We start from the raw sequence: 23,102 nt of genomic DNA on the forward strand, positions 1-23,102 counted from the left end.
GTCAAATGAGTTCTTGAATCAATTAGTTTGATGAATAAAATGAGTTGAGTTGTAATGGTTAATAGTTTCAATGGTTTATCCAATTAACCCATCAAATTTTGTAAAATTGAATTAAACCAACTAAAATCTCTAAACCAATACCAATTTAAGTTTAACCAACACATCTAAACTAATTTAATAAAATCAATATTTTCCAAATTTCTTAAATATACAAGCTATGAAATTGAAAAGAAGTAAACTCGTAATTTTCCACCAAAAAACATAAACCCGTAATTTTCCCGCCAAAAAAGTAAACCCGTGATTTTCCCGCCAAAAACGAAAAACTCGTGATTTTCCCGCCAAAAATGTAAACCCGTAATTTTCCCGCCAAAAAACGTAAACCCCTAATTTTCCCGCAAAAAAAGTAAACCCATGATTTTCCCGCCGAAAACGTAAACCCCTAATTTTCCCGCTAAAAACATAAACCCGTGATTTTCTCGCCAAAAACGTAAATCCGTAATTTTCCCGCCAAAAATGTTAACCCGTAATTTACCGGCCAAAAAACTTAAACCCATGATTTTCCTGCTAAAAACGTAAACCCGTAATTTTCCCGCCAAAAAAGTAAACCCGTGATTTTTCCGACAAAAACGTAAATCTGTAATTTTTCTGCCAAAAACGTAAATCCATGATTTTCCCGCCAAAAACGTAAACCCCGTAAAAAATGGAATCCGAAAATATCTTAAGTTTGATGATAATAAATTAATAATTATTAATAATGATAATTATTTATTATTGTTTTATAATAATAATTAATTAAATTATTACGTGGGATAATCTATTTAACAACTCAACTCATCAAATGAAATGAGTTATGGGTTGGGTCAACCCATTTAATCATTTAACTCTAAACTGATTTGATAATGAGTTGAGTTGAGTTGGGTTACCCATTTCGACACTCCTACTTGTGGGCTTAGTGAAATTTCGTAGATGTATATGTAAGCCCGTTAAACATTGTATACGATTTAATAAAACAGAACGACTTGTTTCGTGCACTCCTCCCACTATCTTAAATCTAAAAAAAAAAACTTTGGATCTCATCTCTCGTTGACTTCGATGGCAGAGCTCAAGCATTTCTCCCATGAATGCCCATTGACTTCACCCAAGATCGCCGTCGACGGGATTTGCAGCATTTGCTACAAAGATGACCTTGTCGAGTTGGCATGTAGCCCTTGCGATTTCAGTCTCTGTAAAGGTTGCTCTCAACTTCCGCAGAAGGTCTGGCACGATTTCCATCCGGATCATCCTCTGGAATTTTGTCTGCACCAGTACGATCAGAAACCTGAACACGTCGTATGCTCCGGGTGTGGCAACATGACTTCTGGCTCTTTCTATAAGTGTAAAGAGTGTGAGATATACTTGGACATGGGCTGTGCGCTCATTGCGAGCATCTTCAGGGGCTGGGATAGCAAAGACTTGCTCCATTACAGCCATTGCCACTTGCTTAAGAGGTGTAGACCCGGACCAGACGCTAGAGGTTCTTGCCTTCTCTGTGAGCTTCCCCTCTCTCCCTCTTCCGTTTGTTATGGTTGCGTTCATTGTTACTCATTTGTTCACGAACGCTGTATTCATTTTCCGAGAGAGATTGCACATCCTGTGCATCTTGCACACCCTCTCAAACGGCTTGATTACACACGAACTAGTCTCTGTCATATATGCGGGGAAAGTATCGCTGGTGTCCCATTTGGTTGCCTAGAATGCGATTTTGACGCTCACTTGAGGTGTTTAGATTCCTTTTTGCGAGGGCTGATGCACAAGTCTCATCCGCACAGGTTGATTTATAGAACTAAATCTCACATAAGTTTCACAGAGAATGATCAATGTCAAATATGCAGGAGAAGTATTGTGATATCTCTTGACTCTTTTTTTTACTGCATACAATGCTCTATGGTTTTCCATTTCGAGTGTCTTGAGATACCTGAGTTTGTGGTCGAGAAGTCTCATCACATTCATCCACTTGTGTGCAAATTTCTCCCATATGAGGATGAATTTTTGGAGTATTGTGGCGTTTGCGAGACAATGGTGTATGCAGGACATCATGCTTATTCCTGTGACGAATGTGATTTTCTAGGCCACATTGAATGCATTCTACGCAAGGTAATTACTGTTTTCTTATTAATGATGTTGGTGGTGAAACGATGACGATTTATTCTTTATTATAATCTACAGGCTGCCCCTTCCCCACTATACTTGAAAGATCTTTACCCTTGCAGCAAAGACAACACTAGTTCAACATATCAACTGGACCATGATACCAATGAGCCAAAAGCCGAACTTATGGTATAGATTTTCATTACAACTGATAGACTAGTGAAAAAATCAAAAATTGTTAACTCTTTTCATTCATATATTGGTTGTGACTGCCCTTCCCTTGATTAATCCAGGTCAATACTATGAAGGGGCATATACATGTGATGCGATTCGTTGATTTCCGTGAGCTTGATGAAAAAGCAAAGTGCAACATCTGTCGGACAAAAATACGCGGTAGCCCATGTAAATGCGAGACGTGCAGCTTCCAGGCGCATAGTTTCTGCGCAGAGCTAGGGCGACCATTGAAGCATCGAGTTCATAAGCATTTTCTGACACTCTTACCAGATGCCCCTGCAGGCACAGATGTTACTATGAATTGTGACATTTGCAGAGATGATATAAAAGGGTTCAATCTCTTTTGTCGCATATGCAATTTTGTCATCCATACCAATTGCATATTTAGAGGTAAACACTTATTTACGGAGTCACAAAGGGGGCAAAAAATCATTGGAAGCTGTACAGCGATGAGTGGATGCATTCAAAAAGAGCATTTGTTGGATCAAATAATGGTCTCAAAGTCATACTCCATGGCTTGCGATATATGTGAAGAGGTGGTGTGTGGAAAAGACAAGACCATACATATGTCATCGCTTAGGCTTTCAACATTTGTGTATCGTCTGATCAATGAAAGCTCACTTGTTTCATGTGTGGTGTGTAAAGATGTATATCATCCATTGTGTCTGGAAGTTAACAGGCAAATGAGATTCTGTCATCCAATTCATCCTGATCACTACCTTCCGCTTTCATTTGTAAGTGGATCCAAGTGCCTAGCCTGCAAGCTGGAAATTAAAAAGTATGGCTATCATTGTTCCACTTGCAACATCAGTTTCCATATTAAATGCAGCAAAGCGGTAATATTTCCACAACAGACATCTCACAACCACCGTTTCTATCACTTTTGGATTGCTGACTCGAAGATCACTCGAACCTGCCGTGTGTGCGCTAAACCGTGCGGTGTCTCGTTCTACGGATGTATTGGGTGCGACTTCAACGCCCATGCAGAGTGTATTGCGTTTCCAGACAATGTGAAGAACCAAAAACATGAGCATACTTTGAAGCTAATAGGTAGTCGTTATTTCGAGCCAGATTGCTTTCTCTGTGGAGAGCGTATTGTGGGTAAATTCGGAAAAAGCTCCAATGTGCTTTATTCATGCAAGCACTGTGGCAAAGAGTTTCACCTCAAATGCATAATGTCTACGGTAAAATTTAGTCAACCATCTTGCAGAACTTTAACCATTAACTTTTTCCGTTTTGTTTTCGGTTTTCAAAACATTTAAATGTTTTTTTCCGTGTCATACAGGATGACCGTGAAGCTGCAACAGAAGAGGATCAATATGGAGACATATATCTTATGTACCTTGAGCGTCATCTCTTGGAGGTGTTATAAAGTGAGTCTTAGTTTGGTAACGCAACTTTTCCGTTATTCTGAAGTTATGCATCAACTTCTTCTCATTTTATTCTTGTCTTTGTTTCAACAGAGGATGACGAAGACAGTGATTCATCTTAGTTTGGTTTTCGCCCCCTCCATGTGTAAACTAATAAGGAGACTACTTCCCTCATCTGAGGTTATGCCTCTTTGCTTGATTTGTGTTTACTTTTTCAGAGTGCCAAGTTTGATGCTAGTAGTGCCTGTGCCACTGTTTTTCTCCAAGTTGTTATTACCGTGTACTACATTTCAAAAAACGTTTGCATTTTTAACGCGAATTTCTTCCTATCTTTCGCCTCCTCAGGGTTTAACTCAATATTGGATTCAATGATATTCTTAAACAAACATGAATTTACAGAAAAACAGTGACTACCACAGTGCAAAATTAGTTGAATTTTTCTTCCGAGTCTGGTTCCTCTATGATACTGATTCTCGAATGAAGTCTAGAACCCTGTGGAATCCCTAGCGGCGGGTTTTCACAAGAACAATTATCAACAGCAAAGAGTTCCCATTCCTTAATCCCACATTTCTCCAATGCTGACTGCAATCTCTCCTTGTCCTTCTCTGCCGGGTAAGAACCATCCGGTGTCACAAGCACAGCTCCGGTGTAAGACTGTCCTGCTACACGTGCTGCTCCATGGTAATGGAACAGTCCCCAACTTAGATCATCAGATACATCCACAATAGTCCAAAACTCATTTGACACCACACCATTGTCCAAAACACTGAAACGAAACGTTGCAGGGATCTTTCCTCGCTTAACCGAGTATCTTCTCCTTCTCCACACCAACTTCTCTTCGAGCGTCCTGACCTGAAACACGGGCTCATACCAAAACGACGACTTCCCTTTCCCTCTGTAGAATAGCTGGTACTGACATGGAAACTGATCATAAGCCGGGTTTTGTCCAGCCACGACACGCCAGCTCCATTCCAATTCCCCTAACCACCCAACAAACAAGTCTTCCGCTGTATCATGACACAACTCCTTCCCTCGAAAACTCGTCATGGGAGGCACATAAGGCTTCTCAGGGATCTTTGCATCCAGTTCTAAACAATTGTGCTTCTGTAGTACACAAAGAGAGAACGCTTCAAAGTAAGGACCCTCATAAGAAGCAATGCACCTGTAGCTACACACCTGATCCACAGGACTACATTGGTTCAAACACTGAAGAGCTTTTCGACAATTCGGATCCAAAAGACAGTTCAAAATCTGAGGTCCACAGTTTTTAACCATGCAACTAAGCGTCGAAAAACCTTTGGACCTCAAGTTTTGCAACACAGGAACTGGTCTTATATAAGCGTTGATGATCACGAGCAAACAAAACCTTATATCATCAGAGTTACGACGTTCCCAAGCATCTCCCACTGTCTTCACAACCTCTGTTACTTCTTTATCTTTATTCACACTTCCAACATCAGTCCCTCCAAGCCTGTTCATCAAATTTGGAGAAGACTCAAAGCAAATCATGTTCTTGACGTTTTTGCTGTTAGTCTGAATCCAATTCACAGATTCTGAGTTATTAACAGCAACGACAACCAAGATATCAGTCTGATTCAGTTCCTGTGTCAGATTCATAGCTCTCTGATCATTTGAACTCACAATTTCATCATCAAAGACGAGCATTTCATATCCTTCATCAACCCATTTCAATCTTCTCGCCTGTTAATGTAAGAAGAAAAACGATACAGAAACCGAAATGTTTAGGAATTTGCAACAATTGTTAAGCGAGAGAGAAGACAATTACTTACAGTGTGGAGCATAACTTCTTCCCAAGAGGTGGATTTGAGTGGGCTTACTTCTCCTTTTCCGACGAGAGCAATCAATTTCACCGGAGGCTCAGGCTTCTCTATTTTCGTACTCTTCTCCGTCTCCAAAACGCGAACAACAGTGGTTCGTCCCCGTCTGGAGAACGATGCTTCATCTAAGGAAGGATGAAACTTCCGGATGAAATTAACCGGTTGATGAGTGACGAACCGGTTAAGGAAGGGAGAACACTCTCTCGTTCCAGGAAGAGAAGGAGCTTTGAGAGGAATCGCCGCCATGGCGAAGAAAACAGTTGTTAACGTCTCTCAGACAAACCCATTATAATTGTTCACAGACAAGCCACGTGTTCGATATGATTGGTTTAATTCATCTAGAATGTATGATACTCCAGATCCCATTTCGGTTAGATTTGGTTCGAATTTGGTCTACTAAATACAAAACTATAATAGTTTCTCGGGTTGATTTTGCTTGCCACGCTTTTGTTTCGAATTAACATCACAACTTTTATTAATTATCTCAAATTCCAGTGATCACCATTATCAAAAAAACATGAAACAACGTTTGTGTCTAAGAATCTCAAGCGTAATAACCACAGAGAGAGTTAGACTCAAATCCAGGTGAGAGACCTTATTGAACGCCAAACCAAAACAGCAGCAAGGGAACGATCTTCTCTTTCAAAGACAATCAAGTGAGAGATCTTTGCCTTTTCTTACAACAAATCAAATGTTTCTAAGGATCAAACCTTAGATGAAGTTACGGATGTCTAGAGACTTCACGTCCGGCATTTCCTCATCCTGGAATTCCTCCCTGAATAATCCGCAAGTTCCATCGCGTTATGACATGAGTAAGATCAATGATTGATAAATTGAGAAACAAAAAAAGTGAAAAGAAAACAAAACTCACTTCTTTTTCTGAGATTCCATAGCTTCAACAGCATCACTCTTCAGCTCATCCAACTGTGCTTTGGCCATGCTGAGCTCCAAATTTTCTTCGTACTTAGGAAGATCTTCTTTCCTAATCCCAAGCCTGTTTAGATTAATGAGACGCAAACATGCAATTCAATTAGCTATCAATATGTAAATCGATATACATATAAGTAGTAATGAGAATCATTTGTTCGTGTTTTGTATGGATGGTTGAAGAATGATGACGCACTTTTTGTTGCCTTTCTCAAACTCTGCAACCAAAAGATCCATTCCTTTCTTGTCACTTCTCAGGAGAGGCTTCTTTATGTCCTTCTCGACTTTCTCCAAAGCCTCGAACATCATGGCCTCAGCACCAAGCTCATCAGTAAGCCCCCTCCTGCAAGATATATCACAAGTGGGAGTATAACTAAAGACTGCTTCCAACAATTCTTCATATGTTGCAAACAATAGCAGATCAAAGAGGGAGATGAAAATATAGATAGTTAAATGCAGTCTTCAGATAACTGCTTAACGATCACATTCAAGATCTTACAGGAAGATAATTCCAATATTATAATAACATAAGAAGAGCAAGTTTACGGGTGAGGGAAAACTATCCTAAGATAACTGAAAATTATTCAAAGTCTAACAGCTACCTGGTGCGAATTTCCTGCAACTTCAACAAGTATGCACGAGCATCTGGAATGTCTTGAGTCTCAGTATCAATGTCATGTTTAATGCGCTGAGATTCTGAGAACATGTCTGCCCTGCATACCAAAAAAACGGATGACAAGCAACCAAATTAACAAGGTTAAAATAGCAGCATTGACACATATATTTAACTCGTTTCAGAAAAGTCGAAAAGTAAAACCAATCCCAACAAACAGAAATAGAGATCACGACATACAACATTCAAGCTAAATAACAAACACCTACAAAAGAGTAACAAGAGGCCTACTTTTGCCTGATGGTCTTCATTACATTTGCATACTGTTTTACGGCAGCTGGGTCCTCTGGATCAAGGGTGATCTTTTCCTTACGGAGAATATCAACAGCAGCCTGGAATTTGTTCTTGATATCAAAAAAGACACCCTTCAACATCTCTGTCAAAAAGTGTAAAACTTGAGTCAATAATAGTAAACAGCAATGCTTCTTCACTCTAAACACATAGTACAGATTTCAGCAACATATTAAACATAATCCATCATAAACTGGATACATATAAAACTCAACAAAAGAAGTAAGCAGAACAACAGTCCTAGCAATCATGGCCTGGGTTTCACAAGATTATATTACATTGACCAATATAGTTTTTCTACACATTCGACATAAAAAAAGTGACTTGACATATTCTTAAGTAGTCACGATGTTAAACTCAAAAGCACGAAGGGCTAAAGAAAGGAAAGCAACTGTTTTCAACTAGGTGTGTTATTGAAAACGTAATGTTCTATGCATAATAACAAATCCGAAGTATGAGTTTTGGTCACTAACCATCTCCTTTAAAGGTTGGACGAGCAGCTTCCTTAGCAAAAGCTCGGACTGGAATAGCATGTTGCTGCTGCAAAATGACCAGACCCCCCTGTAGCTGCGTAATGAGAGTAAGATAATAAAAATTATGGATCAATAACAAGTTTTGATGAAAAGAATACTTCTTGCAAATCATCTTATCATTTCGAACTGTATTAGAAATCAACAACGAGTAGAAAAAAACCCCATCAAATTTATCATTTGATTTCAACAAACTCTCCGATTGAGATCGTACGAAAGATAACAAAAATTCGACTACGATATTGAAATGGCACACCCTAAGATGTGATTCAGTGATAGAGATACAGTAAAATCGATAATCTCACTCTAACCATCGCATCGAAACACATAAAACCCAGAAATGGGAGGAAAACAAAAGGAATCAAACAGAACGAAGAAGAGAATCAGAAAAATCGAGGGAGAGAGAGTATATACCTGCTTAGATCTGGAGAGAAAACGAGAAGCGTACGCCATTTCCTTGATCGAATCGAGTCGCTGTGGAGTTGACGAAATTTAGGGTTTGTGGTGTCTTGTTGAGATCCTATCTGAGCGACGGAGCAGAACAAGTAACAGGCAAAGGCAGTAATTGTACACCGTTGATAGTAATCAACGGCTGAGATTTATTCCCAATACGGAATATCTGAAAATAATTTGATTTTATTTTTTACAATTACACTATGAAAATCTTAATTTTTCTATTTTTTTTTTTTAATACCTTTTTTCGATCGGTCAACTTTTCCATAATGGAAGTAACTAAGTGATTACAAGGAGAGTTCTTGATAAGTGTCAGCCAAGACATTGTCATTTCTACTAATAAGTTGAACCTATAGGAAATATTTGCCAAATGAGACAAGGTGAGGGATTACTCCAATGTCTAGTAGCGGTTTCAAGGTATTTATAAATAGTTGATAAATCTCCACAGAATATAACATGATCATCGAGGTCGGTCAAAACTATATGGATACCTAAAGCAAAAATAATTTGGTATATTAACATAAATAGTCAAAAAAAATTATAAGTAATAGATTCAACAATAATTAGAATCAAAACTGTGACTGATCATTGAAAACTGAAAAGGTTCGGACAGACCATTAGACCATTTATCTAAAGCTCTTATTATTACTGTTACCTAAAGCTTTTGTTTCATGGACTTTAGTCACGGACCGGTTTTGATGATCAAATTGCAACCATTTTAGTTGGAGGGTTGCTTCCTTTAAGACTAGAGCCTCTCCTTCTGCGACTGAAAAGGTGGTTCTTTTAACGTTTATCCTTTGAGAGCATACATCTTTTCTCCCATTTTTTGGTTTTCAATATGTTGAATCTATTCAATAGTGTTTAATCCACATATGATTTTTTACTTTTTCAACACTCTCATCGTATGTGTTCAACAGTTGAATAATTTATTCAACACTCTCATTACATATAGTCTTATTATCAAACTCATAGTTTGACATATCTCAGTCATCATAACTCACAACTCAGACATAGCAACCCTCAAACTCATGCTTGCGCATATTTTGGTCGTCGACCTTTAACCCCCCCCCCCCCCCCCCCAATTCCATCACTTATCTTCTCCTTATTCCCATGATCATGCAATATACATTACTAGCCATTTCGTTCCACCATTGCAGTCCATGTACTTTCGCCATTTTTACAGTTTAACAAATCATGTATTACTTTCCCGATTGAATATTTTTCTATAAACATTTGTCCCACTACATATGCCTCCTGATGATCTCCAAGTACTCTCTCTAGAAGAATCACATTCACTCATCTTTCCAAGCTCATCATATGTCTAATTGGGAATTGCTTCCGGACTTGGTACAAAACTGACCATGCTAGCTAGTTCATTAAGAATTTGTCCATGTATAAAGAACTTGATAGGAGGAATCAAGCCCATCAAGACAATACCATGAGTTAAGTTCGGTTTCCAACGTTTAAACCTACTTTTGCTACACCAAAAATTATGCAATCAACTTGTACATAATTGATTATCGGTGGATAAAAATAAGATATACATGTTGCAAAAAAAAAAAAGTAAGATTTTACTCTAAATGGATCAGAGAAACCACATCTTCAAAAGACTTGATAGAAATCCCATACTGAGAATGTTCAGTGAATGTCAATTGATTTTTGAGTCGGAAATTCACATAACGCTTAACAAAATTTACGTTTGAAAATGAGTTGCAACTAAAAGCGAAAGAGCAAAGTTGGTTGTTGTTTTTTGGTTTAAAAACAATGTTCACAAGAGATAACAAGAGTCTCTTTTATGACATCCAATACAAATATTATTGGTTAGAGTCAATAAAAAAGAGCACTAAGGAGAAATACAAAATTGGTTGAGCCTATAAAAGGGAGCATTAAGGAGAAGTAGTTGCGCAGAGGCGGAAAGACTCTACACCAAAATGTGTTTGTTTTTTAATGCCACACCTAAACGTTACGCTTTCAAAAAGAATAATCAAATGGAGTACTACTAATAGACATATATAGGTAGAACAAATCCAAGTGATTCGGTGATGGTACTATAAGTTATCTCAACGAAAAGGTTTACAAAAATTAAATAGAAATTAATTAATGCTTTACATGAATCAAAACACTCAGAAAGTAGTATGTATCAACTGTTTTTTGTCGTTAATAAACCTCTATAAATGATATTATTAAACCAATAAATAGAAAAAAAGTTACCAAAAACAAGGACTGCAAATGAAAGAGCTGGGACTCGATATTATTTGATCAGATATGTCAAACATGGAATCAGCAAGCACAACCTCTTGACTGATCTGGATCAATAATATCCGTAACAGAGTCATGATACTGGCCTCTAGGATATCTGCAAATTCAAATACAAACAACAATTCAAACATGAATCTTAGAGAAAAATTGGAAAGAGTTAGATCTATATAGAAACTCACATGTCATTGCTTTGTTTACGTTCATTAGAGAGAGCAATGTGTGCAACACTCAAAAAAGCTTCATCGATATTGGTATCTTCCTTCGCAGAGGTTTCATGGTACGGTATGTTTCCCTTTGAGCCACACCACTCGATGGCTCTCTTATTTGAAACCTGCATAAGTTGAATCGGGAAATTAGGGTTTTTGATGGGTTTGAAGATGAGATTTATGAAGATCATATCGGCTTACAACTCGGCTGTTTCCGCCATCTACATCGGTCTTGTTCCCGATCAAAACAAAGGGAAATGTCTCCGGTTCCATAGGATTTGCCTAGAGGATATCAGAAAATGGAATCGAAGCGGTTAGACTTGGATGGTAACTGTAACTTCTTGCACACGAAATGGAACATTAGGGCAAAACCTGTTTGAGGAACTCTGTGTGCCAGTTATTGAGAGTTTCAAAAGATTTGAGATTGTTCACGTCGTAGACAAGAACGCAACAATCAGCACCTCTATAGAACGCGGCCCCTAGACTTTGAAATCTCTCTTGTCCAGCGGTATCCCATATCTTAGAAACGGAGAGTTTCATAATATATTGGCATCAAAAAATTATGAAATGTGAAATAAAGTAAAGATGTATATCAATTTACCTGTAAAGTGACAGATTTTTCATCTATATGAAGCTCTTTGGTGACGAAATCTGCTCCGATCGTAGCCTTATATTGCTTGTTAAATTTCTTGTACACATATCTTAAGTCGCAAGTCAAGGTTACCGCAGAAACACAGATCTAACACAGACTATTCAGAGATTGAACTAAATAAAACAAACCTAAATGTGTTACTAATTTATAAGTTTAAAGGTGGATTTTAACAAGGATACTGATTCATCAATGAAGTTTTGCCTACCCTGCAGATATAAACAAAGATTCAGAACCAAAAAAAAAAGAAACAGAGGCAAGATAGATTCTTAAATTTTCCATTTTAAAAGAACATAAAAATCAATAAACCCTTGATTTGTATGGTTATCAAGAACAAGAGACAAGTCTAGAAATTGTTTAAAACAATCTAAGAAATTATTACCCGCTATCTCCAAGAACAATGACCTTAAGCAATGTTCTATTCTTCAAAGAATCCATTGTCAGAAGCTCAAGAATCTACGAGATTGTTCTCTTTTTATGCCAATAAAGTTTCTTTATGGTTTTTGGACAGAGACAAGAAGTCTACGAGATTGGTCTTGATGATCTTGCTTCTTCTTCTGTCTTCTGGGAGGAAAAAAAGGAAAAGGACAAAAGAAGAAGAAGTTATCACGTGTTATTATGATATTGGTTGATGTGAAGAGAAACCATGTGAATCCTTTGCCAACTAAAAGCAAATAGTTTGGCCAAGCCAGCGAATACGAATACGAATCTAAAAATCCAAGTCCCTTTTTTAATTCAATTGTTATTGACAAAAAAAAATAGACGTCAGTATTTATTTCTTCTTGTTTTCAATCATTGATTTTACAGGAGAATTGAGTTGTCTTTTGTTTTTCTGACAATTGTCAATTAAATTGTGTCTATATTTGGCCCCTGAGTCATTAGTAATTAGCGGCAAAATAATACTTAATTTTTGTTTAAAATTGCAAATAATTTTTTTTATATGATTTTTGTTTGTTGCTTTTGGCCAATGACTTTAAAAGTCAATGAATATAGACGTGTGGACATCTCGCTTATATAGTACAGTACATATATGAGCCAACAATAACATTCATAGTCTTGGTAACATTTTTTGTTTTCTTCTTTTTTTGGTATCAAATTGTAATTACTAAAGCCTTAGTAACATTTTTAAAATGTAAATTATCGTTGAAAGTTTCAAAAATGTAATTATTGACTATTTGATAAAACCTTCAGATAAATGATATCATATCATATGAGAGGATCAGCTTTGTAATTTTCCTTTTTATGACTAACAGAGATAAACGAAGATGCAGCGGGAGAATTGTGTCAGTTTCTAACTAGTAGACATTTTTTTGTGAATTTATCAGATAAGAAACAGAATAGATAATTAACAGGTGTTTGCCCAAGAAAAAAGATAATTAAGAAAGTGAAAACTATGAAAAAAATCAATTAAATAAAAAGAAGATATTAGATAATGGAGATGTCATTTTGACATTTATTGATAAGGTGTCGACCAGATCGTGCTAGCCTTCACAATATCTCATATCTTCATTGGTCGTTGACAAGACATGATCATGTATTCATGTAGCTGTCAAAACATATAGTATTTGTTTCTATTCTTTTTTTGTTAATGAAAGCATATAAATCCGATTAACAATATTAAATAGAAACCACTAAATTAGATACCAATTTAATTACTTATAATGTATTTTTGTTGTAATTTATGGGGGGTTTTTTTCGAAAGAGAAGCAAAATACACTGTACATGATGCCAATAAAAAACAAAGAGAGAGAAACAAGATACCTTCAAAAAATAATATTACAAATAGCTTTTACAGTTTCAATGGGGTTTAAATGGTATTTTATTTTATAAGAAACGTTGGTTTTACTGGTTAAATTTATATATTCCAAAATGTATATTATATCGAAAATTGTTTAATTTTACCGTTTTGTTATATATATAAAAATATGCAAGCAATACTTGGCAAGATATCAAAGAGCGAACTGTATAGAAAACATTTTCTTGTTGCATGATTTCTGATTTAATTTTATACATGAAAGGAAATATATGAATGCCTACAATAGCATCGGACTTTCGGGCTGGTAAATCCAGAGCAATAAAGTAACATACATTGCCGTGATAGTGAGGTCCGATCCACAAAGAAAGGATAATCATGTGTCGAAGGTGAAGGTGTTTCACACAACAAGCATTCCAAATCACTCCATCAACCTTCTTGAAAAGAACTTCTGCTCGTGGGAGTCTTGTGCTTGAGTACATTATGTTGTTTTTTTCTCGCTATATTTATATGATGTATGAATAGTGGTCGATAAACATTTTGCCGATAATAAGATGTTGATATACCCAATAAAAAGGGAGTCACTATACTTGAGTTGAAAGATGAACCAAGTTAATTTATGCGGTTTTCCAATTGCCGTAAACCAACCTTCGACAAATCTTTGGTGTACTTACAACATCACCAAGCTTCTCGAGAGTGGATAACACCAGCAAAGGAGCTACTAATAAAGAATATAATTTATGTGGTATACCACAACAAAATATTATCGAAATAGAGAAAATCCATAATATTAATTCAATTCCATTGGGAATTCATTTTTGTTCCGAATGAAAGTATATAATAATAAATTCATTTCCACGGAGACCACTAGTATATATTACTGTGTAGAAAAAAAATGATAGTGCATGATATAACGTTGGTAATTTAATTGATTGATTAGGTTAAGTTTAAAATACAAAGAAAATTACTGGTAAAAAAATTAATTTTGGTTGGTTTTCAATTCTAATATGGAAAAAATATGGCTTAAAAGTTAGAATATATTATAAGGCAATTGACACAAATAGCATTAAAAAATATTCAAAACTAGCACCACATATAAAAAACTACACAAATATCACTTTTCATTTTATTTAATTATTAAATGTAAATTATTAAAAGTTGTCACCATTAATGAACCTCTGAGCCACAAGAGAAGGACGAGCCAAAGGAGGAGGTGGAAAAAGAGAAGAAACCAAAGTCACAGAAGAAGGGTAAGAAGGAAAGTAAAAGAAAGGAACCAGAGCCAAAACAGAAGGTGGAAACCAAGAAGAAACCAACGCCACAAAAGAAAGACGAGAACAAAAGGAAAAATGGGCCTAAAGAGAAGGGTAGGAAAGAAACACAGAAATCCGTAAGATGGGCTAAATCAGTAGGAGAGCTAATCAAAAAGAGGTGTTTACACTAGAATGTTGACAGTGCAACCCGCTAGTTTGAAAGATCAGCTAGGCTAAGAATAATGTATAGACCAGAATATTCGTGTTCAAACTAGAAAGAAAAAGCAGGAAGCCTAAATTCACTATGGACCTCCTTCTGACTTTTGATTTCTATTGTATTTTATGTAGCCCTCTGTACTGAACTTACACCCCTTTTTTGGAAGTACTAGCTTTTGTGATCCCTTGAAGAACTGGCAAAGGCAAAAGCAAACTTCTTGTAAGCAGATTTGTAGTCGACCAACTTGTACTATGCCGACAAACTGCTTACAAATCGGCATAATACAAGTTTGTGGACTACAAATCTCTTTACAAGAACTTTGCTTCTGACTACAAAATCTACACATTATTCTTAGCCTAACTGATCTCTCAAATTGGCGGGTTGCGCTGTCAACATTCTAGTGTAAACGCCTCTTTTTTATTAGCTCTCCTACTGGTTCAGCCCACCTTACGAATTTATGTGTTTCCTTCCTACCCTTCTCTTTCGGCCCATTTTTCCTTTTGTTCTCGTCCTTCTTTTGTGGCGTTGGTTTCTTCTTCGTTTCCACCTTCTGTTTTGGTTCTGGTTCCTTTCTTTACTTTCCTTCTTGCCCTTCTTTTGTGGCTTTGGTTTCTTCTCTTTTCCCACCTCCTCCTTTGGCTCGTCCTTCTCTTGTGGCTCAGGGGTTCATTATGAACAAATATCACTCTTCACTCTTCACCTTCTCGTCGTCTGATATGAGTAGTGGCTCGTCATTATCTCCTTCTTTGGCCAAAGTTGGATGAGAAAACGATAGCAAAACCATGATCGAAGAAAATATTATGAACATTGTTTTATTCTCCATTTTAAAATATTTTGATCTTTTATTCTTAGTTAGTTAGTTTTTTTTTATTTTACCAATGAGGATTTCTGCATGTATTTATAGTCTAAAATGTTCATAACATTGTTATTTAGTAACTTTTTATTAGTAAAAGTAACATTTTTCTATTTATCTTTGACCAACAATAATTTATTAGTTATCAACATAATTTACATTTTTGACGTTTTACAACGTTTATAACTATTGTTCGTTTAATGCATTTCGGTTTATGACAATATGAATTAAGCTGAATGAAAATGCATTTCAGTTTATGACAATATGAAAAATCTTAAGCGTTTCATAGATAGAAAACTGGGTTTTGAGTCCCACTATATATGCATTTAAAGCTTCATTGTAGTAAATTTATTGTTCGTACTCGAATGAAGTTTGCAAAAAAATTTAAGAAAAAAGAGTATAAAAGTAACAAAATAAGTTATTTCAAACTTGCACCATAGTTTACAATTTGTGAATATGAAAACATATGGGCGTATTAACTATTTAATACTGACTAAAAAAAGCGGTTAATTTGGCCCCAAAAAAAACATAACAAAAACAGCTAAGATGTACCAATCTGATATTACACTAAAACCGAACCAAGGTTTACTTATAGAGCAATGGTTTCATGCTTTCATTAATTAGAAAATCAAAAATCAAAATTGAACCGAACTGAACCAATTTTAGTGTATCTAAACTAAACATAATCATATTATATTTTAAAAACTTTTAATATTGTATTTACAATAAATATATTCGTATTGTAGAAATGTAATATAAACTGTGGAACCCCCTTGATCCAAATGTTGACCAAGGGTTCATTAATGATTCTACCCCAAGAGGTCTGGGGTTCGAGTCCCAGCTATTGTGATTTATTAGCAAATTTGCAGATTAATGGAGGCAAGTGTACAGGAGATCTACAACGAAGTATAATTATAGCCGTTTGTCAAGATTTTACGCAGAGAAGATATTGAAGATGTCCATTAAGCGCATGGAGAAGGATAAGAAGATTATGTAAAATTTTTTATCTATATTTATAAATTTATCTAGTCATGGTAATATGTAGTGCAAATATAAAAAGAAATCACCCAGCATAGAAACATTTAAAATTTCAACAATTCTTTAAACTACATCCACAAATCCTTCAATTCTTATCTTCAAATGATGTGACATATTTTTACCCCACTAAAATTCCACTAATTCATTTACACTTGGGTTAGACCCTTCTTACATGTTCCCCACCCTAGCATAACCGAATCGTTCACAGATAGAGAGAAAGAGAGAGATTAGAAGAAACAAATATGGTAGATCAAAATAGAGCATTTGGTTGGGCGGCCAACGACGAATCGGGCGTCCTCTCTCCATTTCATTTCTCTAGAAGGTTCCTTTCGTTTACTTTTGAGTTTTGAGAGTACACTTAATTAGTCTCTGATTCTCTTTCACAAATTTTGTATGTTTTGGTGTCATATTATTGCAGAGAAAATGGTGAGAACGATGTAACAGTGAAGATCTTGTTCTGTGGTGTTTGTCACTCTGATCTTCATACCATCAAGAACCATTGGGGATTCTCTCGTTACCCCATTATTCCCGGGTATTCTCATTACTTGCCATTTCTCTTATCAATGCTCCCAAATATTCTTATTTCCTTTGTTGGAGATTTTATTAGCTTTATAGAATAAGAAATGTCTAAGGTTTGGATTAAAATTATATTGGCTAGGTGTTGACCCTCTCCGTACGATTAGGGCTTAGCAGTTTTGAGCATTGGACAAGTTCCGCTATTATTAATTTATTACTGATTATTAACAACTATACTTTTGTTAATTTGCTAGGCATGAAATCGTTGGAATAGCAACAAAAGTTGGGAAGAATGTGACAAAGTTTAAAGAAGGAGACCGAGTAGGAGTAGGCGTAATAATCGGTTCATGCCAATCATGTGAATCATGTAACCAAGACTTAGAAAACTATTGTCCTAAAGTCGTTTTCACATACAACTCTCGTTCCTCTGACGGAACCAGAAACCAAGGTGGTTATTCCGACGTAATTGTTGTCGATCACCGCTTTGTCCTAAGCATTCCCGACGGTTTACCAAGCGATTCAGGCGCGCCGCTGCTCTGTGCTGGAATCACTGTGTACAGTCCCATGAAGTATTATGGCATGACTAAAGAATCAGGGAAACGTTTAGGTGTGAATGGACTTGGTGGACTTGGTCATATCGCTGTTAAGATTGGTAAAGCCTTTGGTTTAAGAGTTACTGTGATTAGTAGGTCATCAGAGAAAGAGAGAGAAGCAATTGATCGACTCGGTGCTGATTCGTTTCTTGTTACAACGGATTCTCAAAAGATGAAGGAAGCAGTTGGAACTATGGATTTCATTATCGATACGGTATCAGCAGAACATGCTCTATTACCTTTGTTTAGTTTGCTTAAAGTGAGTGGAAAGCTTGTGGCTTTAGGCTTGCTGGAGAAGCCACTCGACCTGCCAATTTTCCCTCTAGTTCTCGGTAAAGAAAACGATGATAACCCGTTGTTATAAGCTGTGAATCTATGTTTGACGTGTTGTGGAAGTAACTGTTAGGGTTTTTTGTGTTTTGTTTTAGGAAGGAAAATGGTGGGAGGAAGTCAGATTGGAGGGATGAAGGAGACACAAGAGATGCTTGAGTTCTGTGCCAAGCATAAAATCGTTTCGGATATTGAGCTCATAAAGATGAGTGATATCAACTCTGCGATGGACCGTTTGGTTAAATCTGATGTCAGGTACCGGTTCGTGATCGATGTGGCCAACTCTTTACTCCCTGAGTCGTCAGCTGAGATTTTAACGGAGCATGTCGACCATGGAGTCTCGATCACGTCTAGATTCTGAGATTTTCTTGAGCATGGTTACAAAATCATGAATCCGTTTTCTTGTTGGACTTGTTACTTTGTCTTTTCTTTCTATATGTTTTGTTCCCTGGTTTTTTCTGTTTAAAAGCATTGAAACATTGACTTTTATAAGGTTTTGCAAAAACATGAATCTACTACTTGTTTTACAAGTTACTTGAATAGAAACTTTCTCTGTTCTTACTATGCTCTGTTTCTTGACAACACTGTTTTTGTTCTTTGTCCAGGTATAAATTATAAATGCGGTTTTAGTCACACGGAAAAATCCAAAGGGAGATGCCATTATATCATTTAAAAACCATATATTATAACAGAATCATTATTGGAGTTTGCATACATCAAAGTTTCACAGAGGAAGGCGCCGGAGAAGAACCACCGGAATTTGGAGATTGACAGAAACCACGAAGAACGTTGGTTTCATCAGAGGTAAATCCTAGAGACGTGAGCATCGCAGGCCAACAATCGGTGGTGATGACCTCGACGGTTGTTTCACCGTTGAGGAAGAAGAGAACGATTTCGTTGGTGCATGACTTGAGCTCGTAAAGTGCGTTTCAACACTCCATTAGTCCTCCTCCGTTGAGTCTTGCCTACCTTTAGGTTTATCTTATATACGAGTAAAAGCCCATCTAATTATAAGAAATTTCATAAGACAGTTATACATAAGCCTTACCATTTTTAAGATATATAATATAAGACAAATTAAGAGAGAAAATTTTTTGATCCTGCTAAACTCAACCACGAATTAATGTCGCAAATGCGCCAATATATAGGTGTAGATGTCATCTAGGGAGACCCGTGTCCTCCATGTCTTTGCAGAAACATTTTTATACTCTTAAAGACACCACACTTAGCTAATAAGAGCATCCACATAGCACATCTTTTAATGGATGTCTTTATTTTAAGAGAGAGAACAAGATTGACAATAAATAGAGCGACTTTTTAAATAAACAAATAAGAAAAAAATCACTTACCAATAATATAGTGACACATAAGGTGTCTTTAGGTTCTATTGTGTCTCTGCCGAGACACAACTCTCTACTGTTTTCTCTTTTTTATTTATTTTTTAATGTAAAGACCCTTGCTTTTATATGCGATGAAGATGGTCTAAATGACTAAAAATGAAAATAACATTAATTTTTATAATAAATTATAGTAAAGACATTTGTAAGAGGGTCACCAATGTGGATGCTCTTAGGTACAATATGCACAGAAATCTACACCGATCCTCTAAAGCTCAACATATACAAAGGGCGATAAAAGAGACTCATGTACAAATTAGTTACTTTATAAAAAATGACTATCAAACCTTACATACAAGTACAACTATACAAGATGACTTCCATTCTACCTCCACCAATTCAATACATTACAAAACGAACCCCGAACAAGATATATGTACGTAGTTACATGTGAGACGTGATTACGATGGTGAATTGGTGATATATATATATACATCTATATACACAAACTTGTAACTACGATCGATCAATATGGAGCAGAATGAGAGAAACTATACGTATTTGCCGTCTGAAAGGACCAATTGTTGAGAGAGTTAAGATCAAAGTCGTCTGAATCACAATAAACTACAGAAGGGCTTGGGTGGTTATGTCTACCTTCGTATGTTGTCAATATGTAATCTGGATTGTTCGTATCTCTTTCGATCTTCTTCTTCACGTTGCAATCTGGGCTCGAACACTTGTGATAATGCCTGTTCCAAATAATGATGAGCACCAATAATTTAGTAAAACTCTTAAGAGATTCTACAAGATTTGTAATGTAACAGTTTGATTATTATATATAGTGTGGTCCAATAATTGTTAGGATAACAAAAACAATAACGTCGTTTATGTATCCACTTGAAATCAAAGGTAGCATACATGATACAACAAATAACTCAATTATGATATTCTCAAGTGTTATTGTTATAAGATTATATTACAACTTGTGGGAAGTGGACAATATACACACACACAAAGAAAAACTAAAAAGTTAAATAACCCTTGTTGATTCTTGACAATTAATTAGTTTCTATTCAATAGATGTATTTGGGGCACATGTTCCACATGGAAATATACGTAAAACTAAGTGATAGTAAATATATGCATGTTGGACACAAACATACAAATAGAAAATTGCATTTGGACAAAAATCTCCGAAGAGGGAACATTAACTAGTTTATACTTTATACTATATAAAAAAAACTAGTTTGTATATTCCTCTGCATTTTTATAGTTAATTTTTCAGATTTTTCTATTTAATTTTATTTATTTCTAAACTTAAATATTATTTATTAGTTAGCTAAACATGATTTCACTAATGATAAAATAATTTGTAGAATAGAATTTGTAAGTGCCAATCAAATAAATTACAGTAACTAATTTTGCATTAAAATTTGAAAACATCATCTAATTTGTGACAAAATAATTTCCCTAAAACATTGGTGATAAAATATGGAAGGAGTATTATAAACTAAATACACATTTATAGTTTGTGACTTTGTGTGAATTAGGTTTTAGTATACAAAATTATGTTCAACTTATTAGTCGAAACTCTTAAAGGAATGCTCTTCTTATTAATTTAGAGCATAAATAATAATAAAAATCTCATTTCTATGTAATAGTATTTTGTAGACAGAAATTAACACCAAATTTTAAAAGTGAAATTATTAATAACTATATATATGATTTCTGCAATGAATAAATGTGAATATTATATATCATGTACAAGACTTTGGTTTTATCTTACATCGATGTAAGGCTTTGTCTGTCTTTTATTTAACTAACCGATAAGCTTAATGCAAAAATATCGGTAGTTAACTTGTAAAACTTGACAGCCTCGACTATATATTAGTTGTATCAAGTTGTCCATTTGACATTTAACTATTCTACGCTTTAAGAGATGCATTCTTTCTAAATTCATCAAGTGGAAACATTCAATCCAATACTCAAATCAACACAACCTGTAGCATATGCAACTACAATAATCCAAGCTGTTGAATAAACTTTAAATCCAAGTATGATAACCGAATAAAGGTATTATACGTCCTCTACGAAGTTAGAATTAATGATTTACCTTGGAAATGGACTACCCGTTATCGGCTTCTTTCCGTATTTCCTCCATTTATACCCATCATCTAAAGCAACCTTTTCATCAATTGATGATTTCGTTTTGAAGACGTGAATAATCGGATCTTCTTTGTGTCTCTTCCTCTTTTTGATTTCATCTTTGTCACCTCTATATAAATCATTATTTTTGATAAATATCACTGTTCTAATATATAATTTTCATCAACAACTAAATTTTTGCTAAGATGTATGATATAAAAGTTGACTTACATTTCAAAGCTCATAGGTGAGGTAGCTAGGCTTGTTTGAAGCGGGCTTGTGATTTCTGCAGCCACTAACTTTTCCGATGAACTCCAACTCAAAGTCGGTGACGACGAGTGGTCCTCACGGCCGATTTCTTCCATGATCTTCTCAAAAGTATCGTCAAAATCATCGAACTTGAAAAATTCAGTGAAATCTGTGGAGCTAGGGTTAGGGTTTGAAGGATAGTTCATTTTTAGTTTCTCTTTTTTTCCAAGAAGGTTGTTTAGTTTTTCCGGCGGTTGAAGCTAAGAGGAGGGACAGATATTGTTAGAGTAATACTGTTTATTTATACTACAAAATCTAAGAAAAATAATGATAGAATTAATAAAATAAAATAAAAGTCTATTTGCTTTTAATTAAGTAATAAAATAACTTTCATGGCTACTTTCGTGCGTAGATTCAACGAAGCTTCTCCAATAGAATAGCTATAGCGACAAGTGATTTTTCTTTATTAATTATCATTTATTTAAGTTAAAAATAAAGTACCCATAAAAGTGGGAAATTTTACTTTTTAACAACTTTAAGGTTTTATAAAAAAGTTTTGAAGCGTTGTCCAATCAAATCCTCGAGTAAAAAATGCATGTAACATCACTGGTCCCTTCATATATAATCATATTACACTAATTAATCACTTTTAATCAAAGCTAGATTTCGAAATGATGTAGCTAGCAAACGAACCAACAGATGATGGTGGGTCAGAAAACCTAGGTCTCGTTAACATGCTTCTAACTTATGTATGAATATATTAGAAATTCCATATCTAAGGTAAGAAAGAAGACACATATGAGATATGAACCAATACAAGTATTTGTAATTGGTTTTGGGTTATAAGTTCATGAAAATAAACATGGTATAGAGCCGAGTTTGATCTAAATAGAATGGTTCAAGGAGGGATATTTTATTAATTGTTGATCTTAGAGTGGGATTTTATTCGACATTAGCTGATAAGAGCGCTATCAACTTGGGATTGTATTATGATTTCACAAAGTTAGGAAAAATTTAAAGTAATATTTAAGGAAAATCTAGTATTTTTTTATTAATTTTTGAGTTAGAACCCGTGAACTTCATAAATGATAATAAAACTCAGTTTGTTAATCCAAGTAGGATGACCTAAGTTAAATGCCGGTTTAAAATTGATCGATTATAACCATCATCATTTCTTTAGTAATAGTACGTGTTAAGATATCACGTCGAAAATTAAAAAATAATGTTTACAACACAAAAAAAAGTTAAAAAGAACCTAAAG

At 35.4% G+C, this 23,102-nt stretch overlaps 6 protein-coding genes and 1 pseudogene across 11 annotated transcripts; 2 read left to right on the forward strand and 5 right to left on the reverse strand.

Annotated features, from left to right (window-relative positions):
* The first annotated feature begins 1,028 nt into the window (after positions 1 to 1,028).
* On the forward strand, positions 1,029 to 4,063 carry AT2G21850 (Cysteine/Histidine-rich C1 domain family protein). Its single transcript, NM_127754.4, has 5 exons — positions 1,029 to 2,133; positions 2,206 to 2,316; positions 2,421 to 3,545; positions 3,647 to 3,734; positions 3,825 to 4,063. The coding sequence occupies exons 1-4, from the start codon at positions 1,093 to 1,095 to the stop codon at positions 3,731 to 3,733; spliced, it is 2,364 nt and encodes a 787-aa protein (NP_179776.2). The 5' UTR covers positions 1,029 to 1,092; the 3' UTR covers position 3,734; positions 3,825 to 4,063.
* Positions 3,947 to 5,849, reverse strand: AT2G21860 (violaxanthin de-epoxidase-like protein). The gene is made up of 2 exons (NM_127755.3): positions 5,522 to 5,849; positions 3,947 to 5,432 (listed from the first exon to the last, which is right to left on the reverse strand). The coding sequence occupies exons 1-2, from the start codon at positions 5,813 to 5,815 to the stop codon at positions 4,158 to 4,160; spliced, it is 1,569 nt and encodes a 522-aa protein (NP_565520.1). The 5' UTR covers positions 5,816 to 5,849; the 3' UTR covers positions 3,947 to 4,157.
* Positions 5,850 to 6,014: 165 nt separating this feature from the next.
* Positions 6,015 to 8,692, reverse strand: MGP1 (MALE GAMETOPHYTE DEFECTIVE 1). 2 transcript variants are annotated; one of them, NM_127756.4, is made up of 7 exons: positions 8,405 to 8,692; positions 7,934 to 8,027; positions 7,401 to 7,545; positions 7,099 to 7,209; positions 6,693 to 6,839; positions 6,441 to 6,563; positions 6,015 to 6,344 (listed from the first exon to the last, which is right to left on the reverse strand). In NM_127756.4, exons 1-7 carry the CDS (start codon positions 8,441 to 8,443, stop codon positions 6,281 to 6,283), a joined length of 723 nt encoding a protein of 240 aa, NP_179778.1. In that variant the 5' UTR covers positions 8,444 to 8,692; the 3' UTR covers positions 6,015 to 6,280. The 2 variants fall into 2 exon arrangements, with proteins under 2 accessions (NP_179778.1, NP_850018.1); NM_179687.1 differs by having other exon boundaries at positions 6,023 to 6,340; positions 6,437 to 6,563; positions 8,405 to 8,559.
* Positions 8,693 to 10,457: 1,765 nt separating this feature from the next.
* On the reverse strand, positions 10,458 to 12,251 carry RAB7A (RAB GTPase homolog 7A). 4 transcript variants are annotated; one of them, NM_127757.3, is made up of 7 exons: positions 11,940 to 12,251; positions 11,740 to 11,766; positions 11,510 to 11,609; positions 11,281 to 11,427; positions 11,110 to 11,190; positions 10,882 to 11,033; positions 10,458 to 10,799 (listed from the first exon to the last, which is right to left on the reverse strand). In NM_127757.3, the coding sequence occupies exons 1-7, from the start codon at positions 11,993 to 11,995 to the stop codon at positions 10,724 to 10,726; spliced, it is 639 nt and encodes a 212-aa protein (NP_565521.1). In that variant the 5' UTR covers positions 11,996 to 12,251; the 3' UTR covers positions 10,458 to 10,723. The 4 variants fall into 4 exon arrangements, with proteins under 4 accessions (NP_565521.1, NP_001118357.1, NP_001323598.1 ...); NM_001124885.1 differs by having other exon boundaries at positions 11,281 to 11,403; positions 11,940 to 12,146; NM_001335778.1 differs by lacking the exon at positions 11,940 to 12,251 and adding an exon at positions 11,867 to 11,921.
* A 4,631-nt stretch (positions 12,252 to 16,882) lies between these two features.
* CAD3 (cinnamyl alcohol dehydrogenase homolog 3) lies at positions 16,883 to 18,471 on the forward strand (the record flags this gene model as incomplete). Its single annotated transcript, NM_127758.3, has 4 exons — positions 16,883 to 16,993; positions 17,090 to 17,203; positions 17,442 to 18,112; positions 18,209 to 18,471. The coding sequence occupies exons 1-4, from the start codon at positions 16,914 to 16,916 to the stop codon at positions 18,469 to 18,471; spliced, it is 1,128 nt and encodes a 375-aa protein (NP_179780.1). The 5' UTR covers positions 16,883 to 16,913.
* Positions 18,472 to 18,826: 355 nt separating this feature from the next.
* AT2G21895 lies at positions 18,827 to 19,161 on the reverse strand (annotated as a pseudogene). Its single transcript has one exon.
* Positions 19,162 to 19,668: 507 nt separating this feature from the next.
* On the reverse strand, positions 19,669 to 22,103 carry WRKY59 (WRKY DNA-binding protein 59). Its single transcript, NM_179688.2, has 3 exons — positions 21,824 to 22,103; positions 21,561 to 21,722; positions 19,669 to 20,196 (listed from the first exon to the last, which is right to left on the reverse strand). Exons 1-3 carry the CDS (start codon positions 22,045 to 22,047, stop codon positions 19,974 to 19,976), a joined length of 609 nt encoding a protein of 202 aa, NP_850019.1. The 5' UTR covers positions 22,048 to 22,103; the 3' UTR covers positions 19,669 to 19,973.
* Positions 22,104 to 23,102: the final 999 nt, after the last annotated feature.

The sequence above is a fragment of the Arabidopsis thaliana genome, chromosome 2 (assembly GCF_000001735.4).
Source record: "Arabidopsis thaliana chromosome 2, partial sequence".
NCBI classification, from domain to species: Eukaryota; Viridiplantae; Streptophyta; class Magnoliopsida; order Brassicales; family Brassicaceae; genus Arabidopsis; species Arabidopsis thaliana.

Excerpts from the sequence above, each read along its gene's own strand:
- RAB7A (NM_127757.3), bottom strand. The coding sequence starts at position 11,995 with ATGGATTCTTTGAAGAATAGAACATTGCTTAAGGTCATTGTTCTTGGA. Across the intron at positions 11,428-11,509 it reads AAAAATCTGTCACTTTACAG|ATATGGGATACCGCTGGACA; the intron begins GTAAATTGATAT and ends TCCGTTTCTAAG. Across the intron at positions 11,191-11,280 it reads ACACAGAGTTCCTCAAACAG|GCAAATCCTATGGAACCGGA; the intron begins GTTTTGCCCTAA and ends GATATCCTCTAG.
- AT2G21850 (NM_127754.4), top strand. The coding sequence starts at position 1,093 with ATGGCAGAGCTCAAGCATTTCTCCCATGAATGCCCATTGACTTCACCC. Across the intron at positions 2,134-2,205 it reads TTGAATGCATTCTACGCAAG|GCTGCCCCTTCCCCACTATA; the intron begins GTAATTACTGTT and ends TATAATCTACAG. Across the intron at positions 3,546-3,646 it reads TCAAATGCATAATGTCTACG|GATGACCGTGAAGCTGCAAC; the intron begins GTAAAATTTAGT and ends CGTGTCATACAG.
- MGP1 (NM_127756.4), bottom strand. The coding sequence starts at position 8,443 with ATGGCGTACGCTTCTCGTTTTCTCTCCAGATCTAAGCAG. Across the intron at positions 6,840-7,098 it reads TTGCAGGAAATTCGCACCAG|GAGGGGGCTTACTGATGAGC; the intron begins GTAGCTGTTAGA and ends TATATCTTGCAG. Across the intron at positions 6,345-6,440 it reads ATGGAATCTCAGAAAAAGAA|GGAGGAATTCCAGGATGAGG; the intron begins GTGAGTTTTGTT and ends CGGATTATTCAG.
- AT2G21860 (NM_127755.3), bottom strand. The coding sequence starts at position 5,815 with ATGGCGGCGATTCCTCTCAAAGCTCCTTCTCTTCCTGGAACGAGAGAG. Across the intron at positions 5,433-5,521 it reads AAGAAGTTATGCTCCACACT|GCGAGAAGATTGAAATGGGT; the intron begins GTAAGTAATTGT and ends TTACATTAACAG.
- WRKY59 (NM_179688.2), bottom strand. The coding sequence starts at position 22,047 with ATGAACTATCCTTCAAACCCTAACCCTAGCTCCACAGATTTCACTGAA. Across the intron at positions 21,723-21,823 it reads TCACCTATGAGCTTTGAAAT|AGGTGACAAAGATGAAATCA; the intron begins GTAAGTCAACTT and ends TGATTTATATAG. Across the intron at positions 20,197-21,560 it reads ACGGGTAGTCCATTTCCAAG|GCATTATCACAAGTGTTCGA; the intron begins GTAAATCATTAA and ends TATTTGGAACAG.